The 24813-nt window shown below is 37.1% G+C and overlaps 1 protein-coding gene across 6 annotated transcripts in view; it reads right to left on the bottom strand.

Moving 5' to 3' along the window:
- Window positions 1–7378: 7378 nt before the first annotated feature.
- CDC14B (cell division cycle 14B) overlaps window positions 7379–24813 on the bottom strand; it is a 40701-nt gene continuing 23266 nt past the window's right edge. The window contains exons 6-14 of one of the 6 annotated variants that reach the window (XM_027653148.1): window positions 24111–24177; window positions 22798–22860; window positions 21800–21887; window positions 21220–21450; window positions 19301–19439; window positions 19022–19175; window positions 18177–18277; window positions 15574–15719; window positions 7379–7879 (exon numbers count right to left, since the gene is read on the bottom strand). In XM_027653148.1, coding sequence (XP_027508949.1) covers window positions 15608–15719; window positions 18177–18277; window positions 19022–19175; window positions 19301–19439; window positions 21220–21450; window positions 21800–21887; window positions 22798–22860; window positions 24111–24177 — 955 coding nt within the window. In that variant the 3' untranslated portion in view covers window positions 7379–7879; window positions 15574–15607. Of the gene's footprint in view, window positions 7880–10758; window positions 10876–15573; window positions 15720–18176; window positions 18278–19021; window positions 19176–19300; window positions 19440–21219; window positions 21451–21799; window positions 21888–22797; window positions 22861–24110; window positions 24178–24813 lie in introns of those variants that run through there. The other 5 variants (XM_027653149.1, XM_027653147.1, XM_027653146.1 and 2 more) reach the window with 5 other exon arrangements.

The following is a 24813-nucleotide window of genomic DNA, read 5'->3' as shown; positions in this document are numbered from 1 at the left end:
TTCTCCCAGTACCTCTTTTTCCTAAGGAAAGCACTGAAATATTTAACAGTAACCCTCTCTTTTTCTACCAAAAAATTGAAACTTTGGTGTGCTACTGGGCTGAATCTGGTGTAATCTAGTTCAGTTTTGACTGTTCTCTGTGAAGGCTGAAAGAGTTGTTTTATATTTCAGGCCGTTTCCTGCTGCTGCTGCAAAGTTACTGTTTGTTCCTCCAACTTTGATCTGCTTTTCCAAACAGAATGACAAATAGGTTCTTTGGGGAATGCTTTAAAGGACTTGTCAAAGTGTATCTGTGTAATCAACTTTTGGTTCAGCAGAGTGTTAGAAAAACACCTGGTTAAAAAAAAAAAAAAAAAAAAAAACCAACTTGTTACAAGTCTGTTTAATTAAAAACCAGAACAAAGCAACCAAAACTAAAACCCCAAACTTCGTGAGAATGAGTGTTAGTGTAGTTGATCACTGCTTAAACATGAAGTTTCTTAGAGAAGTGACGTGACAATTCTGCTTTTCAGTCTGTCCGACTTGATTGTGGCCTCAGAGCTTCTCTAGTTGATGGTATATCCAAGTGTAGAGAAGGAATTATTAATTGTAAGTGGTGACAGTGATGCAATTCTTTTGTGACAAGAGAACAGTAAATCTCAGCCATCTGTCACATTTAAGGTACCAAAATAGCTGTCTCTGTTAAGCACATCTCTGCTGCTAACAGCCACTCCTGGTTTAGCTTTACTCCTTCCTGTAAAGCAATTGGGAGCAGGCGTAAATAATAATAATAAATACTAAATAAATAATAAATACTAATGCACAAGCACTAGTAAACATATACACAAGCACCCTGAGACTGTGTTGCAGATCTGAGTCACGTTACTCTTCAATGCACTACTACAAGGTACTCTTTGGATTAATACAGTGAGGGGCTCAGGAGAAACTAAAGCATTTCAGCTTCTAGTTTGAGATTAATCAAGTTTGCAAAGAGAGGAATTCCCCTCTCCAGGGCTGTCATTTATATGTGATAGTGTTGATGTGAATCATAGGTGGTACCGTGGTTCAGGATTGGCAAGAATATATTAATATGAAAGTGCCTTTAGAGGAAAGAGGAATGTCTGTACTTAAAAGTATCAAAGAATGAAGAAAAATACTCAGAAGTATTAAGACCTGAGTTGATAAATAGGCATATTGGGCAATTTGAGCTCATGGGAGATAAGGTTTCAGCTCTGGTTAAACCTGTTTTGATGAAAACAGGCCTTAGGGTATGAGCATCCTTTGGGCCCAAACCCCAAATCCATAGCCCTAGTACATACATTTATGTAATTAAAGTACTCTTGCACAATTTTTGAGTAATTTTTTCTTTCTTTCAGAGCTGTCACTGGCACATACACAAGAAAATAACTGTATATATATACACACACATATATATATATAGTCTTCAAAGTAATGCAACATTGACTCATTGTCATTCAATCAACAATTGAATGTGAAACGTGGTTACTTTGCACAAAAAGTACATTTCAGTCACTGAATAACAGGCGTGAAATTAGAGCTTTTTCTCTTTCAGTAACACACTGAACAAGAACAGTTTTTGCTTGAAAGTGGAACCTTCAGTCTTTGGAAGAAGTAACACTTTGTGTTAATCAAAGTGACTTACACTTTGATTGCTATTTAGAATTTAATTTGAAATACATTATTATATCTTCAGCAGAATTTTATTGGTCTGCAAACAAATGCCTTCTGAAGATGTGATCCAATGACTGTTGCGGAGAGATGGTTGTGTCTCCAGAGCAGCTTTAGATGCTGTATCACGTTTAAGGACAGTGTTTGTTATGTTTGAGACAAAGTAACCCTTAATAAATTGAAGTTTTTGCTCTTCCTGTTTAGTCTCAGTAGTGTGAATATTCACAATCTGTGTTCTGTTTGTTGTCTCTGCAATGTTTTACAGCTAGTTAATAGGACTCAGTAAGTTCTTGTCTGCTTTTAGCAGAAGTAGTTCCTGTATTTGTACAGTAGTTACTATTTGAATGAAAGATACTGAATTTTGCATAATGTAACCAAATTAGCAGGATAACTTTGCCAAAAGGTAGAAATACCAGCAAGGTACAGGTTTGGTTTTTTTGTTTTTAATTCTTGCCAGAAGAGAATAATAAGTTGACATACGAGAATCCAGGAATTCTGTACTTGTTAGTGGTTTGGTTGTGTTTCTGTTACTTGCGGATTGTGTGCTGGTTTCCAGAGCTTTGTGGACTGGGACAGAGTTTAACAGGGAGGATGTGGACCAGGTGTGTTTAAAGGACAGACTTCCAAGGTGCTTTCCTCCAACCCCTTTGTCACAGTCCAGCACTTGACAAGGTTCTTGGAGATTTTTCCCATGGATGGCGGGTGTCATGTTTAATAACAAATGTACTTAAGTGAAGATAGTTTGTGTCACATGGCATTTCTGGTTTACAGTGACATAAACTATACTGAAGACACACACAGATATAAGTTATACTTAATACAGTAGTTGCAGTACAGAGTTTAACCCCAATGCCAATGTGATTCCCATTACTGGTTCCTGTGATATGTATCCTCACCATCACCATACCATGTGTCCCTAGGTGTTGAGAAGGAATGGGAGGGTTGATGTCAGTTCAAACCCATTGAAATTCTTTTGGCAGTTGTCTGGGTCTTATATTCCATGTATTCATTCTCCCCATGCTGGTCTGGTCTTCCCTCTCTCTAAAGAACTCCTGGAGCTGTACCCCTGGTTGATCCACTCAACTGTTGACAGCCCTTTATCTACAACAAAGGACACCCTCTGGTCCCCTTTGTACTGAGATAAAATCACCTTTGCAACTGCTGTGGTCCATCACATCCTGCATCACTCCCTGAGCTTCACAAGCACATTACCCTTGTCTGTCTCCTCTTGACTTTGTTCCATTTTAGGGGCTTATTGTTCAGTCACATCCACTTGAAACAAAACCCCAAAACAGAAGTATGAGAAAGAAAAAAGCAAACATCTCTTCCTCAACAAACTCTTAGTGAGCTAGGCTTAAAGCATGCAGTTCCCAACATCAGACTTGAAAGTGTCTAAACAGTGCATCCTTTGTGCCAGAGCATGTTTTTGCCTACTCTTGATAGGCATTGTAGAAACTGTAATGCAAAGGAGGCTAAGAGAAGGTGTCCAGAACTACTCCAGCAGATCATTCTTGCAGTGCATTAACTGACCTGGCACTGTGTTGCCTAAAGAAAATGCAGGGAGAAAAAAACTCCGAGGCAATTAGTTTTGGAGGTGAGATGAGGGTTTTAATTTGTGGCTCTGAGGTGCACACGCTGCCCCTCTGTACAGTTGGTAAAATTTATAATATTGCTTGTCCAGTCCCAGGTTTCGTCCACCCACTGGCTTTTGCCCTGGACCACCCTCAGTCACACCCCTTGGGAACTGAGGTGAGGGTCTCTAAGACCACTCCTTCATCAATCTTCATCTTCTTCGGGGTACAGGGGGCATATATTTACCCAGTTCTTGACTGTACTTTTGCGGTTCAGGCCAAGGTACAAGTGTTCTCTAAACACAAGTCTCTCTCTTAAAGAGAGACTAACATTTTCTACTGGAATTCAGGGGATAATGATATGGGAGCATGGAATGGGGTGATGGGGTAGGGGAATGTGTGTAGTTTCTATGCTAAGGGTAAGTGAATAAGGGTTGCTGCTTCTAAAATCTAGTTCTACTGTATAACTACTTATAAAGCTTATAAAAATGAGAAAAATCAAAAAAACCCACAAAAAGATCTTAAGGCATCATTGGATTTGACCTGGGCCGTAGTCCAGTTTTTGTCTGTGGGATTCTTTTAGTGCTCTGCCCTCCCCTGCCCAATGCCAGGACACCTTAAATTGCTGAGGATATGGGAGGGCTCAGCTGTGTTTTCCTGTGGGCATCACAGGCATGAGCTGGTCTTTTCCCATCACTCACTCTTCATCAGGCAACTGGTTTGTCAGGAACTCATCCAAGCTTAGAATGGATCACCTTAAAACAGAAAAACACACTTTCCAACCATAAAAACGTATCTTTGGAGCAAGTGAAAGCTTCCTTGCTTGGCAAACAGGCTCTGCTTGGTGAGCACAAATTCTGCAATTTCTAATGCCTGTAAGAGTGATCAGAAGTATTGCAGTTAGTTGGTCAATATTTTTTTTGCTGTTGTATTTGGTGTTTTTTTTGAAGACTGAACTACACCCCCACCAACACTTAACACAAAAATAAAGAGTGTTCCTGAAAATTTAGTTTTTACTTTTGAGGAACCATCACTTTCCTGGTAGGTATCAAAGCAAACAGTATTTAAGATAAAGCTTGTTTCCAATAATTATTACTATATGATCATAGGAGAAGGAAAAACATAACAGGAACCCCATTGTTCCATCTTACCATGCTTTTTTTACTATGTAATAGTATCCCAACAATTCAAAATACAACTCCTGTTTTCCAAAGTGAATGCCCTGAAATGCAGAGCCAGAAATTGTCTATTTTTTTAAATTTAAAAAGTATGTGTTTTAAGAATCTGTGCTTTAATTAAAGGTTTTCAGGTAACTGAGAGTGTTGTATTATTTTTCAGTGCACATATGAGTCAGTCCAGTACAGATACAATGGTTTTGTGATGATTTTTTTTAGAATGCTGGAAATAAAACAGAAACCAAACTTGTGATTATTTTTAATTTGACAGAATTCGTGTTTACAGTTCTCACTATTCAGTATTTTGTATAAAATCAAATGCAGTATTTTCAAATGAGACACAAATGCATATTGAACTAATTAATATTACAAGATAATACGAACCTTTATCTTAAAAATACCTTCAGCAAAATAAACTTCCATTCTGTCACTCCAAGTTAAAAAAATATGACTAGAAATATACAATTTAAAAATAATCAGGATGCACAGTACTGATTAGTCACGAAATTTTAGACCTTGATAGTCTATATGAGTTTACACAAAACAGACTGCCACTGATTAATATAAAAACTGCAGTGCAACAAACTGGTGAACATCACATCTATCATGTTTTCCCCTATTTTGAGTCTCTACAAATCTTTTTTTGTTGCTGTATTAGATCAGCAGCACTTCCTCTGCTGTCATACTGGGGCAAAAAGACAAGGTCTGGGTTAACATCTGAGTTAAGGTATTGATGCTGTAATGGAAAGGAGCAATATAACCCAATATAACTCCTACTCCATGAGTAGGAGATCGATGTGGAATTCATTTGAAAGGGGAAAGAATTTCTGAGGAGAAAAACTCCTAATTGATGACAGCAGAAATAACTTCCCTCAGCTGCTCTCTGGTACAGTGGTGATGCATCTGCCACCACCTTCCATTTTGGCACATAATACTTCAAAAAAAGATTTAGAAACCAAGGACTCTCTCACCCATGCCCTGTACCTAAGACAACTTTGGTATGGTATAATAAAATCTTGAGGCAAAAGTACTAAAAATTCCTAACAACAAACTCAGCAGTACAATTAGATGGGATACAATGAGGTAATGAGTTCATTTTCCATATAAGGCTGTTTGGAAAGTTCAAACATAAAATCCCTTCGACATTTATGTGTCTCTGACATTTATCTTCTCTGAGATCCTGGGTGCTGGAAGGGCTGTCCTCAAACACACTGATGCCAAAAATGCAGTTTTGGTCTAGCTGGAGTGGCTGTTGTGTATGTTTGCTCACCGTGTTATACACATTTACTTCTGATGAAGGCAGAAGTGCTAAAGACTCTGCTGGCTACTTTAAAACAGGCAAATTCTATTTTGGAATTTGGAAGGGGTGAGAAGTAGACCAATTATTTTTAGGTTAAAAACAAGGATGCTAGAAGCAGCCCAGCTGAGAGAAAGGCAAAGCCAAACACAGTAAATATCACTAAATCTCTCGTTTTGACTCTCACTTCAGCAGTTTCATCCCTTATGCCTTCCGAGATAAGAATGTTCTCCAAAAATAAACAAAGACTCATATTTGCACAGTATACCTGCTCTTCTGGCCACCTGTACTTCAGCTTTTGGGCAAGTGGCTTACTAAAAATCCCTAACCAACCAACAAAAAACCCAAAACACAGCCCTCCAAACCCCAAGAAATTTTAATTCCCTTACAAGGATGAGATCAGTCCCTCTCTTTTAGGTGCTTTTCACCAAGAAGAAAATGGTGGCGACTGTGAAGTTTAAGAGAACATAAAAAAAATATTTGCAGTCTGAGCCTCAATGGTCCTTTACTTTGGACTATACTTTTTTAGTTTTCTTTGTATCCATATTTGCACATTTTGACTGTCCAAACTCATGGATGCTACCTGAAAGCTTACTTACACTTCACATCCTGTTTCCTCTCCAGCTCATGATGCTCTTGCTTACAAAATGTTTTCAAACCACTGTGTGACTATTTCATATTGACATTTAAAAATCACCACCCTAACAGATTACTTTTTATTTAAAAGGATGTAGATTGAAACTAGTCATTGAACATTTACACTCATAAAAATAAAATTCTCCCTCTTGCAGAGGTAATCTTTATCTTTAAAAAATTCAGTTATTCCATTACTGACATTTCAGATCTTTCCATTTCTTCTACTTTCTACTGTAAGAGTCACTAAATCAACAGATAACTGAATCATATTTAAGGCTATGTGGTAACAGTCCTCATCTGAGGGATATGCAGCTATAAACATCAGTTGGCAGACAAGGGTACATCAGCTTTGAGGTGAATGTGAAAATATGTAGGGAAAAAAAACACTGCCAGTGTTTGAAGACAGTCTTGTAGTGGATGACAATGTCAGTCTCAAATAGAATCCCCTAAAAATTACACTGCTTTTTAACAGAGGTAAGCTGTAGTTCTTAAAGTTAATTAGATGTCAAATATTCTGCCTGCCCCTGAGTTGCAGCAGCAATCTCAGTTGGATGGCAAGCTTACTTTCCCTTTTTTGTGTGCTGCACTCACTAAGTGCCTCTAAGATAAAAACCAGTGTTATCAAGCATACCAATAAAATCTGGGGGAAGTTCTTACCTTTTGTATATGGTAACCTAAAGCTTCACCTAAAGGACTTGATGGTAGGAAAGGGAACAGTAATGATATTTCAATACCACAGCACTGCTTTAAATGGTAAACTGTTTTTCCTCCCCTTTAAAATCATACCAGATTTAAAGCAATTGTAAGTGGTTAAAAGAGCCATTGGTTGTGAACAACTAAAAATCTGTCACTATTAAAACCAAGTTAATCACTTATAATTAGTTTTTCCTAAACAAACAAACCACACAACCTCTGAAAATAAAGCACTCTTTGGTAGACAATAGTTACTTAGTGTACTCAATACTGCAGCTTCATAAAAAACTTCATACAAAATAAGAAAACAGCCAATGAACACAGGAGAGTACCAATACTAGAATAAGAAATAAAGCTTTTGTTGTTGATTCTCAGTCTCAAGTGAAGACTTCAGCCCAGTCTGAATGGACAACACGATTTTATATATTTAAAAGCTCCCACCATCTTTTTGTTTCTGCTGGTCAGCAGCTGAGTGATTGCCATCACAATTTATACACATGCTTCATACATTTTAGCAAGCCCTCTTTATAATAGAGAGCTTAAGTATTTACACCTGAGTCTGAATGTACACAGATTTTGTTGGGTTTGCTTGAGGAAGTGTTAGCACGGTAGGAAAATGTCTACCAAGCACATTCACAGTTCATTTTATTCTACAGGTATGGAAGAGATTCTTCTATTTCATTTTTTTTTGCTGAAAAATGAAGCCAAAGTCATCTTCCTTGAATTGCAACAAGTTCCCTCTAGTCATATCCCCTTCACTCCTGAATATCCTCTTCAACACTCGTGGCTTATTTGAAATTCAGCGCCAGACTGGTCTAGTCCTTGTGACGGGCTGGCTGCTGAAATAAAACACGTTTGAGGGAAAAAGTTAAATATTAGTCAGCATGTATTTCATGCAAACATTTCTGGCAAGGTAAAATGAGCAAATGATACTTGGAAGAAAGAAACAGAAGATAAAAGTCACTGCATTTAAAAATACAGCAATGCTAGTTGTCAAGAAAGCACAGACTGGTCTGATCGCAGACACTGTGCAGACAGTTCTGTTACACATGGAAATGCAACAGAGGATTCACAGCACCATAATTTCAGTTTTCTTTCTCTCCCTCTGAGGTATCAACCATAGGAAAAGTAGACAGCATAGTAAAGAAACATTAACATTTTTTTAAAGCTAGATTTAGATTACCTATAGGAAAGCTCTGAAATGCTGCAGGTAGTTTTCAGTATTTGAACAAGGGTGCAGAAAAGCTGCTTTGTGATAACCCAGCAAAGCAAAAGCATATGAGATTTTTAAAGTGTATGCCTCTTTGTTAGCTTTTGTGATATTCCTGTCCGGTTAAAACAAGTAAAGAAACCTATACAATCCAGTTTTCACACACTTCTCTCCATACTCCCTATTATTTTTTTTTTAATGACTTGACCTGCATTCCCTTAAGCACCTCTACCCACCAAAATGGCTTTACCACTCAAGAGTTCATTTCTAATCAACTATAAATATAAATATAAAAATACTACTATAAATTTACTATAAATATAACATAATTCTGTTCTAATTCTAAATATAACCTAATTCTGTGGTAAGATGGAAAAGATGGTTTGATTTGTGTCTTCCTGTGATTCAGCTGGTTCAGAGGTGAAGGATGCACCTTGTTAGAACACAAACATGGAATATATCAGAGAATCCACTGGAATATATCAGAGAAGAAAATGAAAGAATGATGATACACAGCAATGTCAGAAGTTCAGGGAAGTAAACAAGGTCTTGACAAAGACAGATGTTGGTTAGGGCATGATGTCAATTTTGTGTAATAATAATAATTATTCTCTACCCTGCAATCAATCCACTTAGTCAAGAATAGGTCAATGAATCTGAGCACTGTGAGTTAATGCAAACAGCACACACTTCAAGAAATGAAAATAAATTTAGATGAAAAAAAGAGGCATGCTTAAAAAAATGAGTGAGATTTTTCCAAATGCTACAGGAAAAATAAAGGGACACCTCTGAAATTAATAACAAGGCACTGCATTCAAAGTCCATTAAATTGTACAGTCATACCCTTTGGAGGGACCAGACCCAATCAGCCCTCTCAGATTACAAGATAATTAAGAACTCTAGAACTGTGACATAACTAGGACAAATTTGATTACTGGATGGAAGTATAAAGTGACTGGAATTCTCTGAGCTCAAGAGTTAGAAGAAAAGAAACAGTGTATGGAATGAAATATTTCGGATGGAAGTTTTAGAAAATCCATTAACATATGAAGGAAGTAGTTTATGAACTTTGAGATCAACCTCATCCTTGCTTCCAGAGTCATAAATCTGCCAATACACAGACAGGAGTTGTTTAAAATTAAATGAAATCTTCTGTGAACTCTATTTTAGGGATGCTGTTTCCTCCTAGGATGGGTATTCTCATCTCACACAACATGCAGGTCAACTTGCAGAAGTGTTTTCCAGGAAAATCTCTGTCCAAATTACACATCTGCATGTATACAGCTTCAAAGCCTTGCAAGCAGATTAAAACTGGGAGAGGCATCAAGAATAAAAACAGCAGGCAGAACCCCATCTATTCTGTTTGGACCAAAACTGACATGGTGAAAATGAGGCAAAATTGAGAAAAAACACAAGCAGCCAAAAGGAAAACCCTGAAAAATACTCCTAGTTTTAAATAAAACACAGATTTCAGGAAAAAGAGATTATTTTTTAACATATTGTTAAATAAATTGAAAGAAAGTCACAGCTAAAAATTCTCTGAATATAATTTTACTGCAGTCTACTATTAATGACTATTTCCATTGTCTGCCAGAGTGAATTTTTCCCAACTTCTGTTACCTTCAAGGTAACAGGATGAAGAAGGAGAGAGAACAGCTCATGGGGAAAAAGCTCCCCAAGAACTTGGAATTTTCAGCAATATTTATAAATCAATGCATATAACATAAAAAGTTTCCCAACAAAAGTAAGTCTCTTCAGCATCTGGCAAACCCGTTTGAAAGTTTTTCACTATGAGCCACAAGACAAATTCCAGTCAACTGTAACCACTGGAAGTTGTTTGGATATTGTTTTAAGCTGCACTCTCTGATAATCAGCTGGAGAGTTGGCACAGAGGGGCAGGATCACATGCAAACACAAGGAAACCCAGCAGTAGTGTGCCCACCTGCTTCTGTGCCCAAAGGCACTTTCAGTCTTACATAAGTCCATTCGAGTTTAAAATTTCATTAAGCTTCACTAAACAGGTTCAGTTCAGATGATCAGCCATGCTCTCCATAAAAAAAAATCTCATGCCAGTATAGACAAGCATTTTGTACACTTGGCTTTGCCACTCCTGCTGCATTTCAGTTGTCCATCAAATTTCTCGTGGTTTTGACTTTGTGCACTAACTAATAATGGACTTAATGCTGTGAACTACTTTTCCATCTCTTACTCCAGGCAGAGGGGTTTTCATGTTACCAAAATCCCTCATCCTCAGTAATTCTGACTCACATGAGGAATTACAACATAAAATTCTCCAAGTTGAAAGACTGAGCAACATAAACAAATGTCTTAAGAAATATATTTCCAGATATTCTCGGTACATGACATAAACCAGACAATTGTTTCTCACTTCCCATTGCCAGGAGAAAGGCTGGACTGTGGCAAAGCTCCTGCCAGCAATGGGTACAGCAGCTCAAAAGTATTTGCCTAGAGAAGAGTTACTGGATCTGTAAAGAGGTTAACTCTCACCTTTTCAAATTGTTTTTTCTCGCAGCAGACCTGGTAGTTCTTTTAGTAATGTCTGTACTGTCAGAAATGCTAGGTTCAGAGGTTTTATTTTTCTGAACACTGGACTGCAGAATTACTCTGTAAAGAGTAGGAAAAAAGACAGATTATATAACCAGGAAGTTTCTAGAAGACACTGAAAAGAGGGTGTAACAGTTGCAATAGAGTTAACAAGTAGCAGCTGGCTTTTCACAAATCATTCTGAAAAGCAAACTCTTCTGCCTGAAACACATCCTTCTCTTTTATAACATCACTGTTACAATTGTGGTAATGCAACTTGTTTTTATTAGGAGCACAGCAGCTTCCTTTGTTCGTTGGTTTTGTTGCGGTTTTTTTGCTTTCAAGGCATGGATTAAATTATTGGTTTTGAATTTCCTGTTAGGTTTTGGAAAGACAAAAAAAAAAAAAAAAAAGAAATCGCGTTTTAGATTACTGCAACGAATAAAAAAAATTATAAAATCTGAAGTATGCAAAAAAACCAAACATTGCTTTTCAGACTGACACAGAATTCAGAAAAAAACCCCAAGTAATTCAATTTATGAAGATCAAAGTCTAAATCTCCTGCAATTTACCATGAGATAGTCCCTTCAAACAGGAAAATCATTGTATATGTTGGCATTTTGCTCTTAGAGGGAATTACTGCACCCTCTCAAAACTCAGCTTTACAGGCTGATTGTGCTCAAATGCTTCTCTAGAAGATTTTGAGCAATATATTGACTATTTCTTAAACAGGCAGATAAATTCTAGTGTTGCTTACATTAATGAGAAAAGAATTCCAGGCTGTGGAATGCAAACAACTGTTTTTATCCACCAGACAACTGGTTCACAAGGAAACCATGTAGTGAAATTACGATACTATGGGAACAAAAAGTGACAACTGGTCAATGGAGTCCATGGGTATCTACTTGGTGCACCATTTCATACATCTATTCTCTAGTCATTCTACTTGTGCAAGGTTCCAAATATAAAAGTATGCATCTTTTTAGAGATTCAGAGCTAAGAGTAACTTAGCTATTAGTATTTATTCCCCTGCTGTTCTTTGACTCTAATTTTTAGTGGCTTCACTGAGTCCAGTTGTGTCAGCAGATTATATTAGACTGGAAATCAAAAACTTCATTTAAGTTGGATAAATTACAGTTTGGTTGGTTAATACCCTGAAGAAACTATTTTCAAGGAATCCTAAATGTGAATAGAGAATGTTAACTTCTGGAGGAAAAAGTGGAAGAAATGGGAGAAAATATACTTTTATATACTCATGTAGCATACTCACCAAAAGCAGAAATGGAAAAAAACCCCTATGTTTTCATTGTTTTATATGGGTTTCATTCCAGAATCAGAATGTGCATTGGAGATAATACAATTTCATCTAAAATATACTCTTTATGCAGCAAAACTGATCGGCAAATTTTTACCACACGCTTCTTGATTGTTTAGCAAACAAATTACTACACAACCACAAATTTCAAGAATTTTAAAAATTCTGCTTGAATAAGTCTTATTATTTCAGCCTTGCAAAAGATTGTAACTTGATTTGCAAAAGTTCAAACAAACCCGTGAGTTCCTCTGAGATAAGACTGTAATGAGAAGTACTACTAAAATACAAAGCAAATTCTGCTGTAAACACAGGACATTCAAAGTTGAAGGACTTACACAAGAGGCAGAAAAAACTGCAACCCAGATACCTTCAACATCACATTGTGCTTCTGTAGACAACACAAATTCTTCTAAGGAAAATATGTTTTCCTTGTGTGCCCAAGGTGAAAACATTCAGATCCTGAAAGTTCACTTTGTAGTTTCTGTTGTGAGTGCAGAACAGTTCCTACAAGTTCCAATATTAAAATTCTGTTTTCAGTGCCACAGTTGTCCTACAGCATGAACAAATTTGGTCTACCACACTTTCAACTAAACACTGGAAATGACACCAGTGGTGAAAGAAGACCTGCACTGTACCTTTCATCTGTGCTGCTCACAGCTTCTAGGACTGAAGGGAAAAGTACAAAGAGAGCTTACCCTCATAATATTTAGTCACTGAAATACATGCATGACCAAATCACAGCACATACTGGTTTACTAGTGCTCATGCAGACAGAAATACGGAAAAATTTTGTTTCCTCCTTAAATATATCCATTTGGTGTCTCTCTGTATAAAATGCATGTAATGCACACATACAAGAAAACAAAAATTACTGGAACATAACCTAATATGTATAATCTTACTCTCATTGCCCATTTTTTCTAGATATCAGGAATTCAGAAAACAAGTCAATGCACAATGGCTTAAACCCGTGAACTTATCTAACATGAACTGAAATATGAGGCAGCAGTGTGCCCTTGTGGCCAAGAAGGCCAATGGTATCCTGGGGTGCCTGTGTTCTAAACACAGGCTACAGGATGTTGTAATATCCACTAATATCTACTGAACACACACTGGAAGAATTTGTCACCTCCAGTTAATCTGTAATGGAAACATCACTTGGTAGTTCTGATCCTAAATACATGCCCCAAAGAGCAGACTATGAGATGCTTTATTAATCAAGCTAGTACATTGATTTATAAACAAAGCAAAACCTGTTTCAATGGAACAGTGTTTGGATCAGTGGCAGCATCTTTTAAATAATTCACAGCTTTTTTTCACCACTTAACTCAGAGCAAGGGTGGTACACAGGTACATCACCAGGACACAAAAGCCCAAACCACATAACCCAAGACAAAGTCAGCAAGGTAATAAATACATATTGGAGAGAAATCAATCCACACAACATATTTTAAAAGTGATTACAGTATCCTAAGAAGGGATGAGGTAAAGACAGTTTACACAGCTGTATGTCTTCTCTGTCTTGGAATGGGCATTTTAGTCTTGACAAGTCCAATACTGCTTTCTCCTTCATCACCGCGTGAGTTTTAGGAAATAGACCTGAGACCTTGACCACTTTTCCAAGTCACTGACAGGCAACAAGTGACTGATACTCTTCAGCCTACAGGGCTCCAGCCAACAGGACTGCCAGGCTAGTCCAGAGAGATTCATGATCCTGATTGATAATCTGATCCCTCAAAACACAGGGGACACTAGCTGGATAATGGAAAGAGTTAGATTTTAAGAAAACCTCAAGTGTTTTCTCTTCCTCGATTTAAACGAACATTGTATGATTGTTAATCCTGAATATGAAGGAGTAGCACCAGTAACCCAGTTGCTTGCATCACATTTACCAACCTCAATCTTCCCTCTTTCCCTCTAAGCATGGGAGTGTTTAGTTGAACACAGAAACAGCAAAAGAAAGAAAGGAGAGTTGAGTGAAGTTGATCTTACAGTACAGCAAAACAAAGCACAGATTGTTTCATTCTCTTGAATCTGTGTTGTAAGTTCAGCTTTTCAGTATGAGTTCAGAAATCTAAAGTCTGACTTTTGGAGATCACTGAGACAAGAAATAATGCACATTTGGTGCAAAACTCTGAAAACAAGCCTCTCATCTAAGTATGTTATTTGACAGAGTTAGGGGGAAAAATAAACAAAGTTTAAGTGACCTTTACTTCTTTATCTTTTTTTTTTCTCCAAAAGAACAGGTTAAGATGACCTCAGTCAAGGCTAATAGAATAACTAAGCTGTCCACAAGTCCCCCAGTTCTCATTCTTCAGTTATTAGTCTGCATTTTAAAAGTGCAGACAAAAAGTTGCAAGGCCAAAGGTAAGGATGAGACAAACTCTTAATCTTCATGTTCTGCCAGGAGAGAATGCCTATTCTTACTTACTCATGTAAAACACCTTCTGACCATTTTTATTCTGCAAGAGCACCAAGATTTCAAGCAGTCACCCTAAATAACCATCTCACTCTGAGGGTGGTGATGACAGAAGAGCTCCAGGGAGACTCAGAAGCCAGCAAAGAGTTCATCTGGATTTCCTGGCAGTTCTGCATGCTGAGGAAGTTTCTGTTTAGCCAAAAGATGTAAGTTGTCATTTGATGAAAACATTGCACCTTTAAAGTGGAAGCAAGGCACAGCAATCACTGCAGCCACTCTGACAGAAGCAGAGTGGATAAAGAGTGAAAACTGTACTCAAGGAACTGCTGTGTTATTAATGCTTTTCTTAGATCCTGAATCCAAGTAACAGAATAAAGGGATTTAAGTAGTCTCATAAAGCTCTATAAAAAAATAATTGAGAACAAAAGAGGATGAAACCAGACTGGCTGGGTAAACCAGTGAGCCTTGACCTAACACTGCAACCTGCCCCATCTTCTGTTATGTTAAAAAGGAAAAAAGAAGTCGTGTTTTATGCCATGGCATATAACATTTAATCTCTTTATATAAATAAAGACCTACTGACATTTCTAACAAATTCTAATTCCTGGCATTTCGTGGGAATAAAACCATCCTTTGGGAAACTAACCTCCTTTGCAAGTTCATGAATTTCAAAGTAAAACTGAAGCTAACACCTTCAACTGCAATATGCAAAGGATAGGATATATTTTAAAGCAGTATTTTTAACTTTCTACAGCTAGTTTTGCTTATGTAGTTTTGCATATTTGCAGGAGCATGCAGAGAAGAAAGCCTTCAAAATTATAGATTATTCTAATTATAAGAGCTCTGCACCTTTTTTATTGCAAGGCAGCCATAAAAATCTCTCAATTATTCCAAGTAATATATAGAAAAATATAACAAAGCCAGAGCAGTGAAATTTTCCCTTGCAACAAAGCCAGTGAGAAACATGAACATGGGAACATGCATTTATGAGACACAGTAGACAGAAAGTGTGAGCTATTGTAGAGAAATGGAATGGGACACTTACACAGTGGCTCTCTCTCAGGGGGTCCTGATGGTTACTATGTTCTTAAACCATCTAGACAGAATAGCAGGCTGGGCAGGAGGGAGCCACAAATAATCCACCAGATGACAATGCTACACAGTGTAGACACCAGCATACCTAGGAACCATCTATAAAAGGGGTTGGAGGGGGGAGGAAAAGATGAACAAAAATTCAAAAGCAAAAGCTGTTGGTGCATTTTAGCTTGTTTCAGGTTCTTCAAATGCATACTGCTCCACAACCTCTGCCAAGCATTTTCTTACTTACTAACAATTCCTGCAGCTGTAATTTGCCGAATGTAATATCCAATATTTTGCTGGAATCAAAGTAAATTTCCTGAAATCCTCACTATAGTCATTATTCCAAAGGGAGTCTGTATCACTCTTGAACATAAGTGCATGCAGGAGCAATACATCTCTGATCACTTGCTGCCATCTGATATCCTGTATTCATATATTCATATATCCTACTTCGCAATCATACATTTTAATACTAAAACATAAGATCAGAGCCAGATAAGATTGCAGAAACAAACAATTTATGTAAACATCCAGATGATGGCATGTATCACCTTCCTGTGTCCAAAGAAGCAAAAGCCAACTCATAATCCTTTGCCAAAAGGTGTAGAATATTGTCAATCACAACATATAGAGAGTATCCATTCATCAAAGCAGAAAGAGTTTATACAACCAACTTCAATAAACATTCTACATAAATCCCCTGTGACTTAAGTGTAAGTAATGCCTCTAATTTTCAAAGACTGTAACTGTCCCAGCTTCTGGTACTCCTATTTTGCCCTCCTCTGTTATGTTTTTTTTTTTCTTCTCTGAAATAAAACTACATAGGAGATCTAAAAGCTTCTGTTTGTCTGTTTACATAAAAGTAATCAAATTCACTGCAAGGCTAGTTATTTTTAACAGTCTGAACTATAAAGGAAAGAGACTGACACCTCTTCTAGTAGGAAAAACCTCGGACCCATGTAAGGCAGACAAATATTCCTAGAGATAAAACAATAGCATCACAAAGAAGGTATGAAGTTACACACCCATTTTCCACCAAATTATTTGAGTACAAGTTGGAAACCATACAAATAACTTAGGGGGAAGAGGATGAGGTAAATTCAAACTCCCTGAGCCCCAATGCACACTATAAAAACCAGCTGTAAGCTCTAGGGCAATTATTGTAATTCTACACAAGTACAAGCTAACTAGTTTTAATTTAATTAGAGCAGCCATGTTGCAGAACGTGTCATGAATGGAATAATATTTTAATAGTTGATGGATTTCCTGCATATTAAGACAATGGCTCTGAACAGGTTATCACATAGCCTACATTCACTCTATGGAACATAGGATAAAAAGGATCTTTCACAACCTTAATGATATAACTTAAAGTACCTTTTATGAAAAAAATATTATGAAGTAGCAACTAAGGCACTTATGTGCCTTAGAAACCAATGTGCAAGGTAGCTGTTTTTTCCTGTGTTATTTGAGGTAACTGAGGTGATGAGTTTTGTGTTTTTTTAAAGCTGGCTACAGGCTTTGTTCCAAACGTGTTATTTCTTGTGTGATCACCTGTGTAAATGATGAGCACGAACAAAAGAGAGTATTTCAAAACAAAAGCAGGAATCACACGTAGCAACGTGTGAAAGTTTCCGAGGAAATATTCCTTTGGCTTCAGCACATTTTACTATGTACCTCTCACTTGTTCTAAAAGTCTGATGACACTGGTGATCTTCAAAAAGAAGAACAAGAAAGAAGGAAAAAAAATGCCAGCAGGTAGCAGCATCATCCCCTACAGAAGGACAGCACAACACAAACCAAGTCGACTGTGGTCTGTGACTCTGGTGCTGTGTCAATCTCAAAAATCTGACAGACAGAGGTCACCATTCCTTTCCTAGCAATCAAATGAGATCCAGCTATGTTTTGCAAGCCTTGCATTCTCTTGCAGTTTATTTAAAAGTTTTTCTACCTACACTTGCTACAAGCTACAACAGATGCCAACTTTCTTTTACAGGTGGTGTTTCGGGTCTTGTCTACAATAAAGAGACACCATACCATGTTCCCTGACAGAAATTCACTTCTTTTGAATTTGTTTACTGGAACAGTGCTACTCTGCCTTCCAGAGGCCCATAGGATTTAGGAAAAGTTCCTCTCCAAGGAAGAGAAAACGTAAGGGAAGCTAAAAATCCTTCCTTCAACTCCTTTTTGGCTGGCTGACTTTACTTCAAACACCAGCACATACCTTATTTGATCCAATCAACCACACATGGTCATAGTCTTCCGTTTTTACACTACTACAGCAAAGACAAGAGAATGTTTGTGACTAAACTCAAAGTAAAGCATTCAGAAATCCTGTGGGAGCTTGTAAAGTACAGACTACTAGAATCCAAAAGTATGCAGAGAACCAGGAATTCAGTCATGTAGTTCTTTAACCAAGCTCTCCTCAGCACCAAGCCTTGGGAGAAACGGTGAACCCCGGGTTTGTTCTAAGGGAGTAAATGCAGCCCTGGCAACAAACATATGCATAAAGAAGAGGATCAAAGTGTTTCTGGCATTTTAAACATTTAAAGATTTAAACCAACTTACGCTAATGGAGATGCAGCTGGAGCTTTTGCTTGCCTTCTGCTTTTCAGAGCACGAAGTTTATCCCCTTGTGTTAAACAGTTTGTTTCATCATCATCACTGTACTGGATAATGGATGGGGGGAAGGGATAAACCAAGATTAAAACACAGGTACCTTGATATTTAAGAATTAACCTTATCTTAACTCTTAGAATTAAAATTATCCCAACAGGAAAAAAAGGCAAAGGAAATTCACTTGCATAAATACAGTTCTGTTCCTTCCAGTTTCCTGTTTGCTGCTTTTGAAGCTGTAAACCATTAGGTGGTGTCATGAATTACATGCATCAGAATATTGTCTACTTTTAAACAGTGGAAATAATATACTGTCAAATCTTTGCTTAGGTACAGAACAATACAGCATTTCCCTCCTTCACTTGCCTTTTTAAAACAGCAGTACAGTCTTTTTAAAAGGTACTATAAAAGGTATTACAGAAGTTTCGATTACTTGGAAACTAAAAAGAGTAAAAAACCTTTCATCCCTTTCCTTTAAACACACAGAATGAAGCACCAGACAATCCAAAATGAAATCACAGTGGTTTTGATTGCAGATTGTGAGTACTTTTTTGGTCTATTATTTACTAAATTACTAAAGCATGATAATGATGCTCCTAATTCACCTGTGTTCTGAACTTCATTTTTCACAGTTGCTGTCCACACTTCCCCCCCCCCATATTCCTTTATACAAAAAGGGCAAACACAAATAGAATCTCATTAACAGTGTTTCATTGTGTATCCACAGGTTTGTTCAGAACCTGAGAGATTCTCAACAAGTTCCAGCTTTTACAAGAGCACAATATTTGGATGGTTACCAGTTCAATGTCCTTTTGGATGCTTCTCCTGTTTCTCGTGTTATTAATTGAAATATCATCTACTCCTGACAGAATTCTTGTTACAGCAATTTTATGGTTTCCTTTCAACTTTGCACGGAAAATATCCCCTTCTGTCCAAAGCTCTGCCTGTTTGCTATCATAACATGGAAAAAAAGGCCCAAAACAAAACAAATTAACACTGAAGATTATTAAGTGCACAAAAGAAGAAGAAGACATCTAGATTTATTTTTGGAAATAATTTCCAGTTAATTGACTTACTCCATCAGGAAATGTTGTTGTGGCCCAATCACAGAACCAGGTCTGTTTATTCTAATCCAGGCAATGGTTTCAGCAGCTGTCATCCGATAATGCTTCATGATATAACAGGCAATAAGTGTGCCAGTTCGGCCAAGACCAGCTGTGTAAAATAAAAGAAAGGCTTCTCTTACACACCCTCTTCACCTGGAACCTGTGTAACTGCAGACATTGTTACTTCTTCCTTGCCCAGTTTATTAAACAAACCCTTACTGGTCAAACTTGGTTAAGTGCAACTCACCCTTTGATACTTTTTTCATATACAAGGCTACTGTTCACGTTTTTTAAGGGAGGTAACATTCCAAAGCCAGCAACCTTACAAATATCCATAAGTCTATCTTTATTTACCTATCTATGAATATGTATGTGTGTAGGTATGGAATGTTTTTATGCATGGGATAAAACAGCTGGCTTGGTTTTGGTTTTTTTTTTTTTTTTTTTCCGAATTCTCACACCACCTTCTTGCAAACAGATCATGCACTGAAACCAGATGCTCTTCCAGTCCCTCCTCTAATTAATCTCCTTAGATCCCAAGAAAAAGAAAAATTTTGCAATAAGCAAGTCTGGGGTGCTAGCTGGTACAGGCAAAAAGTACTTCAGAATGAGAAACCTTTGCAATGGCCCTCAAACCAGTTTTGTTTACCTTGGGAAACATAAGAAGGAAAGGAGGACAGCTCCAGCTAAGTGGTGCCTCTCCTCAATCACTTGCTGTAAATGTCAAATCACCCACCACCTTCTCCCATTTAACACCTCACTGACTGACCAACACCACTGGAAAATCCTGTGTATAACCCAACAGCCAAGACAACCACACAGCACTTTCCATGACTTGTGCAGCTTCAAGAACAGGCTACAGCATTCTACTCTTTCTCAAGAGCAGGCTGAGGACCATAAAACTAGCCCAGACACCATCAGTAAGACATATATCAAAGAATATCTTAATTTGAATGAAAACAAAGCACTTGTACCACTGATACTCAATATTCTGGCATAACCAATTAAGTGATATACCTGAATTTATCACCTCAGTGAGGAATAAGAGTGTGCACTTTTATGCCAATAGTCAAAATGCTGGTTTTAACAAGTCTTTCACTTCCCAGTATAACTCTGTTAAATGCAGCAAATGGATGGTAGATCCAGGAGCAAAAATGTAGTCTTTGCAAGTCCAAAGCAGACAGGTTAAGAAAAGGCCCTTCTCCTTCAATAACAGCATTATCAAGTATGCTACTGAAGCAAAGGTGTTCAGAAGAAATATTTTATAAGACTGTTAAAGATGGTGTGGGAAGGGAAACACACTGCCTTTATAATCACAGAAAACTGCATCATTACCTACACTGGGCATGCTCTGAAAAAACTGGCAGTCCAGCTCTCGAGGAACAAATATTCAGAGCATCTGCAATAGTACACAGAGTTTATGAGGGATGACAATTTTTCCTCACATTTTTTGAGGAATGTCCTCCAAAAGCTGCACTGATATTTTCAGAAGTTTATGATTTGTCTGCTTAATCATGTATTTTTAGAAAGACCTAACAACCTTGCCAGGAGTTCAAATTCCTGCTCAAAAGCATCCTTGGAAAGTGCTAACACTTTCTAGCAGAAAGAGCTGTTAATGTTGGAAAGCTCACTTTCTCCATCCTCATTTTTGGGAACAGCTGGGAAGATTTTTCTGGAACTCCAAAAAAAATTAGAAAATGAAGTATCGAACAGAACCATATAGAAATAATTCAAATGGAAAATAATGTGTATGGAAATAATTGGTATGGAATAGTTGCAGTTTGGCAGAGATGTTATTAACTAGATAAAACAGAATTACAGTGCAAAATACCTCAGGAACAGTAACTAATAGGCATCACTTGTAATACAAATTGGTTTTCACACTGTACCTTTGCAGTGAACAGCTATAACACCTTCAGCATTTTCACAAATGTTTAGAAATGTTTTAACTATAGTATCACTAGGGGTGCTTCCATCAGCAAAGAAGAGGTCAAAATGCTCAAATCCAGCATCTGTGAATCGTTTGGCATCGTAGAGTTTTTTGTTGAGGCGTATTATAGTGGTGACCTTGTGTTGCCTGAAGTATGGGAAATAAGCCTCTGGAGCATGGTGGGGATAGCCTGTTTGAGAAAAGAAGGGGGGGAAAAAAAAAGAAAAGGAAGTGAGTGAGGCTCAAACTGCAGAAATAAACAAAGACTAAAAAAAACAAGAGATGAAAAACTCTCAAAAGAGAACTCATGTTGAACACAAAGAAACGGACTAACCGAAAATGGAATTCTAACAGAATTGCCTAGGTCAGATACAATTAAACCAAGCATTACAATGTTACTGCCAGAGTTCTTATAAAAGGAAAAGAGCCAAGGAAAAAACACACTGTTTGAGGAACAATTTTCAAAGCTTGTTCTTACTGATAACAATCAACTACGAAAGCAGTGGGCTCATGTCCCCCACCTCCTTTTTTAAGCATACCATTTTCAATTTTACTCCTTGAATGAGGTCCACTGAAGGCAATGAATTTGTTTGGTATTATCCAGTTAAAATCTCCATTTTCTGCTCTCTGTCAAGAGAAAATGCTTGGTTTATCATTATCCCTGTATTTTCAGGATTTTCCTTATTGTTTCAAAATACATGCTAGATAGAATTGATGCACAATTTTTGTCAAAGGAAGTTATGTTAGTTGCCTGCTTTCTTTTTCATCCTGAGGATGGCAGATGCTCTCAGCCTCACTTTTCCTGTCTGTGTTCTCGTCTTTCTGAATGAGGGTTTTAGAACAGTACAACTCATGCCCTTCAGACAAAGGGCAACTTCCAATTTTTAATTTTGTATAGGTTTCTAAATTATTGGTCTCACCTCACCTCTGTTCACAATTTAAATAATGATTTTTTAGGTCGTAAGAACACTCAGATTTCCTCTTTACAGGTAACTGGCAGCTTTGCATTTCTGAAACTGTATGTAGTCAGGAGTCGCAGTCCTTCATTGTCACAATCATTTCCTAGGCCCCAAAGTGAACTTTATGCACTTGAGGTTTCCCAGCCCTGTTTCCTTCTTTACCTCAAAGCATGTTACTATACTTTTGCCCTGTGTTCACTTTGTTCTCCAGCATTCAGTCAGGCTCAGGCTTGTATGCCCTCCAGTTTTTCATCAAGACTGCTCAAGAATATGCATGACCTCTAAAAGGCGTCCAAATTCACACTCCTGATCAACTTCTAGGGTTTAATAACAGAAAAAAGTATTTACTTCCATTTTGGTTTCTGCTTTCCTCCATGATTGAGCCCAATTATGCTTAAATCTGAATTTTAATATTCTCTCTGACCATGCACTTTTATTTAACTAGTAGAATTGGCATTATAGTTTAAAAGATAAAACAGAACTGGAACTTAATACTACAAAAAATAGCACAAATTATAAACAATCACTTTAGCATTAGTAACAGCAAACAAATCAAAATACTCATACTGAACACTTACTTCATAATGCTCATATTCATTTACATCAAACGTACTAAAATCCAGGAAACCATACTGCAAAGCCTAAAATTCAGAACACAGCTTTTAACAAAGATGCCTCTTCAAAGAGGACAGTTTATCACATTTTTTAGTTACTGAAAGTCCCTTAATACCCATACTATTCTTTCAAAAAGCTTCCTTCATGTGATTGAAGAAATACAGGTCAACTCAGTCTTGGCTCAAAACAGATTTGCAAATTTCAATACAAGTGAAGATGAATAAATAGATTTTTTTCTTTTTTTCAATGAATCACTACAAAATCGCAGATTACTGAAGCATTCAGCCTTTTTATTACTGCTAGGTGCACAAAATTAAAAAAAAAAAGGGAAATAAATTGGCAAAAAATATCTATTGAAGTCAGGAGTACATTCTAAAGCAGAAATGTAATCATTTGGGTAACTGATAGTTTATCCACTTGTTAAATCAGGAGGCACAAACACAGATAATGCCAAAGCTCCAGGTATTTGAAATCATACAGTCTAGTTTTCCACTGTGTGATCTTCTGTAGTTTTCCTTGCTGTTCCAGCAAGAACAGCAATGCACCACTCTTGGCATACAAGCAGCCTTCAAAACATCCAAAAAAGCTGAAAATCACAAATCTGCAAGAAGCTGACTTAACCAGTGAAAACACTAGAATTTGACAAAGATATCCATAACACAAAAGACAGTAGTAGGATGGAGAGCTGCAGAATTCCCCATTTCACTACTCATACAGACTAAAAAGAAGGTGTTTAAATTCTCCTGTCCTTCAATATGTTACTGCATCACTGTATTGCTATAAAACACTAAATTATGGTAATTTGTAGATAAAATAAGCACCTACCTCCTGACATTTGTTCTATTTGTATTACTAAAGCAAAACTTGAAATCATTAGCATGTGCTGCAAATGCCTGAAGTGTCTGACTAACCAATTCAAAACCACTTCCAAAGGCTATATTCAGCCTAAAACTTAATACTGGGGGAGCATGGGCATATAATAAACCTAACACGCAACTCTGAGGGATTAGAGGTGTGAATTACCATCCTTTATTTTATCACAAAAATAAATCTCAAAATTCTCACTTTGAAATCTTCACTAGTTGATTATATAAGGTATCTGTTGACTTCTATGGAAGCTGTATCCAGTTTTGTTACAATGCCTAATAAGCCAGGAAACAATCAGGAAACCTGCTACTTCACAGCTCTAATTGGATCCCAGCTTCCTAAACATTCTTTTTCTAATGGGCAATACTTAGCTAACTTTTTGCAATATGAAAAATATTAGTTCACTGACCTTGTTTATTGCATGAAAACAGTCCAGCAATGTCAGATGAAAACTGCAAGTACCAAAGGAAGCATCCCTATAAGATATGATGACCAAACCAGTAATTATTCCATTTTAATCCAAGTGAAACCAGTTGAAGATACTTCTCTAAAACACCTTTAAAAAACTGCTTCAAGGTAATTACTATTATAGTGAAATAATTATGTCAAATGATTACTTCATTACCCACCTTGCATCTTACAACAATAACAAAACATAAAATAAGTTATGTTAACAGATACAAGAGTAAGATTACTCCAGCTACAGTTTTGGGTAAAGCTGACATTCTATTTCTGACATGAATAGCAAAACTGGCATATTTTGGTATTCATCAAGAAACAACAGACAACACAAACGCCTTATGGCAAAAGCTAATTCCTGAATAAGTGTCATATTCCAACACACATTCTTTGAATATTTTCCTCTGAAGCATACTTTCAAAAAAGTAAGATTTTAATACACTGCTCCATTTAAAAGAAGAAAGAGACTGTGCACATGCACTCTTTGTATATGTGAACAGCATCTTCTTACCGAAACTGTCAAGATAAACATTGGTGTAGATACAATAAAACACTTCCCTTAAGATGCATAAATAGTTTATATTTAAACAAGAGGAGAAACCAGTTTCATTAAAATCCCTTCTTTCAACAACGTTTTAAATTCTGTTGATCCA

The sequence above is a fragment of the Corapipo altera genome, unplaced genomic scaffold (assembly GCF_003945725.1).
Source record: "Corapipo altera isolate COAL_440 unplaced genomic scaffold, ASM394572v1 61305, whole genome shotgun sequence".
Classification (NCBI taxonomy): domain Eukaryota; kingdom Metazoa; phylum Chordata; class Aves; order Passeriformes; family Pipridae; genus Corapipo; species Corapipo altera.
This window is presented reverse-complemented; position numbering and strand designations above follow the sequence as displayed.